At 40.8% G+C, this 6,069-nt stretch overlaps 1 protein-coding gene across 1 annotated transcript in view; it reads right to left on the reverse strand.

The window, feature by feature from the left end:
• The window catches only part of nln (neurolysin (metallopeptidase M3 family)), an 8,644-nt gene extending 3,300 nt beyond the window's left edge, over positions 1–5,344 (reverse strand). The window contains exons 1-8 of the mRNA XM_008325742.3: positions 4,981–5,344; positions 3,839–4,089; positions 2,981–3,129; positions 2,265–2,369; positions 2,015–2,117; positions 1,766–1,926; positions 1,370–1,505; positions 98–464 (exon numbers count right to left, since the gene is read on the reverse strand). Coding sequence (XP_008323964.1) covers positions 98–464; positions 1,370–1,505; positions 1,766–1,926; positions 2,015–2,117; positions 2,265–2,369; positions 2,981–3,129; positions 3,839–4,089; positions 4,981–5,024 — 1,316 coding nt within the window. The 5' untranslated portion in view covers positions 5,025–5,344. The remainder of the gene's footprint in view (positions 1–97; positions 465–1,369; positions 1,506–1,765; positions 1,927–2,014; positions 2,118–2,264; positions 2,370–2,980; positions 3,130–3,838; positions 4,090–4,980) is intronic.
• Between the last annotated feature and the right edge of the window lie 725 nt (positions 5,345–6,069).

Genomic DNA, 6,069 nt, shown 5'->3' on the forward strand with positions numbered 1-6,069 from the left:
GGATTGTTGTCACCACTGTGTTTTGTTGTCTCTATATTATTGTTAACTATAACATATAATTGTTATCAGCAGTTATCAGGTGACATCAGTGCACTACCTTGGATGCAGGTCCAGGTAGAATTGGCCAACCTCTTCTCCTGTTTCAGTGTCACAGGCTGAATAAAGCTTGACATTTTCGTGCCACACGTGAGGGTGTTCCACCTTGGTGAACGTGAGACCCAGCAGCTCCTGGTAAATACCAAACAGTCCCTCTGTCACCACGTCCAGAGGAAAATACTCAATTAGCTTGTCTTTGTTTACAGCAAACTTGCACTGCTCCACTTGATTCATGTAGTAGGGCAAATCCCAGGCATTGATCTTCCCATCAAAGTGCAAGCCTTTCATGAGGCACTCTCTCTTCTTCAGTGCAAGTATGTACTTCCTCTCCTTGACGCCAACTGGCTTTAGTGTGTCGTAGAAAGTATCTGTTGTGCGTGAGAAAGAGAAGAGCACACAGTTTAAAACATAAGAGGTGGTTTCATTATGCTAACATTTCATCATGGACTATTTACTCAAGAAATTGGAATAGACAATGGATGTACTGTTTAACTGTTGGCATGGTTGAGAGAGGAGTATGCTGTTAGTGACGTTGAAGTTATTCGAGTACCTAAGGGGAACATTAATGAGGCGCATGACAATAATCTCTTTGACTGGCTGTCAGTGTGCTAAAACAGGACAGAATGAAATTGATGCTAAAAAGTTTACAGTACATAAGTGTAAAACCCTTCGGGAACGTGAGTATCACCTATTTTGATGAACCTATACTTTACAGTAGGACTGTGAAGGCAACTTTCTTTTATTGTTAAATGTGGTTCACCGTCTTCTTAAAAGCCTTTTTTTAGATTTATCACAAGCTCTCCAAAGACTTTTATTTTGAAATACATCTGTGTCAAAACGTTTGAATCCAGGCAGTTTTGAAATTAAATGTCTTTGGAAATAATAAACAATCAAACGTGAATATATTGTTTTCTCTGCAGCCTGGTCAAAGATGACTCACAAACCCCCCTCACTTATCAAATAACTAAGATTATTCCCATATACTCCCTGTGTTTTTAGTCATATATCATTCCATCTTCACTGGCAGTGGACCTTCAATTACCGTGTAAAATATGAGCATTTTTACTGCCTGCTTTCAAGAGCCATTAATTACTGTACTTGACCAAGACATATAAGAGGAATGCGATGTAAAACAGACTGCATGACATTACTAATAAACACGAGTGTCACGTTCCCCTCCTCTCACTCAGGCTGCACCAACCATCTGTCCTGTCATGTTCATTTTTATCTTAGGCAAAGCTGTTGGAGTCCACGTGTGTCAAAGCAGTCATACCTAGAAAGTCAGACACATTTCTGGCATTCTTAGCCATGTTCATTTCCAGAACATAATTTGCGTGACTGCTGTAACCAAGTAAGTCTGCGACCTTCGCCCTCAGTTGTATTAGCTGCTCGAGGATGGGTGTGTTTACCTGGAAAAAAAGGAAAGTTGTAGAAATAGATATGCACACCAGCAGGGGTATACAGTTTTTACAACATACTTTGGCCTTAGGTTTTTTTAAGTGACATCATCATGTCATGCTATATACAACAGCATGAAATCATTAGAGGCAGTTTAAATTGGTGGTGCTAAGGACAAAAAAAAAAGATTAGCTGCAAATAAAGACTTTTTTTTTTAGGAAAAGAACTCTACGTTCAGAACACACAGTCGTGTCATCAAGTCTCCTCTCACCTCTTTACACCTGCTGTGAAAAGCAGTTTCCATCTTCCTCCTGGTCTCAGGATTGTGACACCTCTTCATCAGGGGGTAGTAATGAGGGTATTCAAGTGTCACTTTATACTGTCCATTGGCTGTCCTCTCCAGTCCTTTGAGATAACTGTCTGCAAGGCCACCTTAAAGAAAAGAAAGAGGACGTAGCTATCGAAGCTGACACTGCAGTTATGACTAAAGGGTACAATTGTAATGGTCTCATGAGCCAACCCAGTTCGTGCTCGTGGAACACAAGAGACGTGGTGTCTTCATTCAAGTTGCTGGTGAATTCAATGGAGAGTTCACTGATTCGCTTGGAAAGTCTTTCAATCTCCTAGAAAGCAGAAAAGGCACAGTTTGACATCAGTCATGTTGGATGCTTTGATACAAATGGGATTTGTCATGACTGATGATCACAGCGTGTATGAGCTTAAAACGAAGTGCTTAAACGTTAAAACAAACAGCTCAGATATTGTGTTACCTCCTGTATATCTTTAGACAGGTGCAGTCCTCTCCGCTTTCCTAATGTGACAAGTCTGTCCAGGAATCTCTTTTCCTCAGGTGAAAGGTCACCCTGGTGCTTCTTCTGTCAAAGCAGGACAGGAACATGCTAAGATATGACTGAATTAAAACTTTAACATTTGTTTCCTACATGACATTAAGTTGAACTGCAAGGATTAAAAATAGAGACACTGACTGGCACTGATTAGATCACATTTGTTTTCAGTCTAAAGCATAAACAGAACCAGAGATAGGGTTAAATCAGAACACAGTACTACCGATAGAAGTATATATATAATAAATATATATATATATATATATATATAATATAATTACAGTACTTCCACATTTATAATCTGTGATCATGTGACCGACATGAACACATGACAGGCATCCATCAGTGACTGGATTGATGTGAAATAAGACCTCCCTTGGTAGATGATAATAGTATTTTTTGTAGGAATAGCAGTGTTTGAAATGAAGTCTAACAGTGTTTTGAAGCACAAGCTGTGAATGTGTCCACATGAGGGCACTGGACAATAGTCCTTATACAAAGGCGGAGCTTAAGGGTACTACAGAAAAAGTTTAGGAACCGCTACTATGAGAAGCAGATTCTTTATTTCTTTCAGTATGCCTAATAATGTCACTGTGGTGTAAATGCATGCATGACCAACCATGTGACGGGGGAGAGTGTACCTGCAAGGCAGTGAGGCGTTCAAAAATGTCTTCCCTCATACTTATCTCCACATCAAACTCCGACAGCTTTTTGTCTGCTTCGGTGCTCGCTGAGCGCACCTCCTTCGCAGGACTGACGTATTGTGGAAAGTCAAGAAAATGGCGTGATGCTGAGGAGAGAAACCAAGAGGACACAGAAACGATAAGCAAGTTAGCAATTTAAAAAATGGCAGATACAGACACTTAAATGTGTACCTCCCCTCAAAATAGCAGGGAGTCGTGTGACCCCCCGAGCTAACTACACAGACTGAAGGATATGAATTTTAACTACTCTTCAAAAGAAATTTCCGCCAAAGCAAATGCCCATGTTTACTGTGCAACTGTAAACTGACCTGCTGTAACTCACACCGTCAACAGTCTGTGTTAACCACCTCAAAGGTCAAAGTTTAATCGCTTCCCTCATGTCTATTATGAACTGAATGAACTTCAAAAAATTCAGTCTTCCCAACTGTGTTTAAATTGAGTACTCCCCATGATAATTCCACCTTAAGATCCGTATTTGGTGCTCAATAATGTACAAATGTATGTACTGAAACCAGGGATTTCACAAAGAAGAAAATAGATTTCAAGAATTAAATACTAGCTTTTTAACTAACTTTTTCCCCCTCATAGATTTATATTTACAATATTTTTTAAACAAGCTTTGTTTTGGCTTAACTTTGAAAACCATTTTTTGATTGTTGGCATGTATAATGTATAACATGCCAATCATTTTCTTACATTTTTGACATGCAAATCCACTCAAATGAGAACATGTTAATTTCATAAATTTGACTCACTTGTCGCAATTTGGTCAAAATGAATGTAAAGTTCACTCACAAGCATAATCCAGTTTAACATTGGCCACGGCCTTCAGTGTGTTTTCAACTGAGACGTTTTCCACGTTCAGAGAGCCGATGTCATCGTAGACCTTTTTCACTTGGTTAATCAGGTCGTCAGTCATGGTCCTGATCTCTCCTGGAGACAAATCCCATTTCTGCTGGTTTCTCTGACTTGTGGTCTGGGAAAAACCTCTGGCAGACACCAAAGTCCGACTGTGGATGGTCATTCTGAGCACAGGTCGAGACACGCTGTGGGAACGACAACAGCAACGTTACAACGTTGACTCTTGTATTTATGACAAAGAACAAAGTTACAAAGAAATGAATTGTAGCTTTACAGCCAAAGTGTTTAGCCTCTGTTATCTTTGTGTTGGAACAAGAAAGCAGGAGACATTTTAATTTTGATATATTTTTTATTTTTCCTATTGTTAGTTTTGTGGATATACCGTGTAATGTGACGACAGTGTGTTTTTGTGTAAGACAAAGACTGGTTACTTTATGTATTAGAAAAGTCTGATGAGGAAATTAAAGATGGCGGTAAACATGGTGTGTTGTTTGATGTCCTCAGTAAGGTTGGAGTTGAGCTCACACACACAACACGTCACTGTAATACAAAGGGGTTCCATCCATAAACACTGCCATACACTACAATACTACATATTTGACTGAAAACCAACCTGCAGTAAAGTAGCATCGGTGAAGAATTTCGATATCAGCGAGTACATAAATGAAAATCCATCGTGTGGTTTTGTAAAAATTGTATGGTATTAAACCCTCTTACATTCAAAACACACGTCAAAACCACTGAACGACCCCGTAAAAATGACAGATGCCGGGAACACAGAGCCATAAATTTGAGTCTAAGAACACTTCACTTTGAAACGTGCTTTGCATTTCTCCGGTCCTAAACAGTGACCCTCTGTCCAGGTCTGCTCAGAGTTGGGTTACAACGATATTACAGTTCAAAACAAAACCTCAAAGATAGTAGAACTACCAAGAGGACAGGACGAAAATACAGCCAAACATACACAGCTCGGTCATGCAGTTTATTTACTGTGCGGTAATATCACCAAATAAGAAAATGGAAACAGTGTTTATTAATTAAGTACTCATATTCATGTATTTTTAAATGACGTCTACCTGAGCAGCAATGTCCGGTTCACTGCTACAAACACCGCACACATGCTGGCGGCTTCATGCGTCTGTTTAGTCCCAAACAACGATCACAAACACACTTTCTTATCTTTGTTGTTTTCCAATAGCTCTGTTCCGCAGGTAGCAGCAGCAGAAATAGCAGCTGCCCTTGTCTAATCTATTTCCCATACATATGGAAAATGCATCTGGTTTCCGGTATCAGCGCGCATGCGCAGCGAGACCGAAGCAGAAGAAGAAGACAAGAAGAAGGAGGAGGAGGATGTGATCAATTCACAGACACAAAACATTCCTCATGACGCGGTAGCAGCAAACAGCTGGAGGAGATCGCAGGTAGGTGGGCGGAGAGGGGGGCGAGGGGGTTTACACATACATACAAACACACACAAACAGCATCCGTTGACTTTATGAGCTTTGTCTTCACCTGCTTCCATCGCCACTGATGACGCATCTTCCCTCAGTTTCTCTGTGATTGTTGCAGCCCAGCATCACATGCAGTACATGTCACGGAGGCGAGTCGTGCCGTGCTGTGCCAAATGTTAGTGTGTGGCAGTGAATGCATCACCCAACATACAGCTTTGATGCGTTTTTGTGATACTGTAATATGATCTGCGTACATGTGCAGCGGTAAAAAAACACAGCTCTGCTACCTCTGGGCTATTACATCACACAGCTCCCGCATCTCTGTGTGTACAGTACGTGTACACACACACACACGCACACACACAGGTCTGAGGGAGGAGCAGAAGCAGCATCATGAGTTAACAGCATCAAAACAACGCATGTCTGCAGCACGTGATGGGAATGTTAGGAGATATTTGTGTCCGTAAATAAATTTCCCACAGTGTCAGATTACTGCAGGGTGTACTGTATGTGATGACCTACCCCCCTCGCACCTCCTCCCTCCCAGGGCCCCTCTAAACACAGGCACCCTGCTATGCAGTTTAACCTAAACAGTATACAGTATCTGTTTTTAGTGTTTCCACAGGCAACAACAATGCATTTGTCTAATTCTACTGTGAAGAACCAAATAAAACATTATAACCGCTGTTACATTTTGTTGAGACTTAACAGCCT

The sequence above is a fragment of the Cynoglossus semilaevis genome, chromosome 14 (genome assembly GCF_000523025.1).
Source record: "Cynoglossus semilaevis isolate Cse_v1.0 chromosome 14, Cse_v1.0, whole genome shotgun sequence".
Lineage (NCBI taxonomy): Eukaryota > Metazoa > Chordata > Actinopteri > Pleuronectiformes > Cynoglossidae > Cynoglossus > Cynoglossus semilaevis.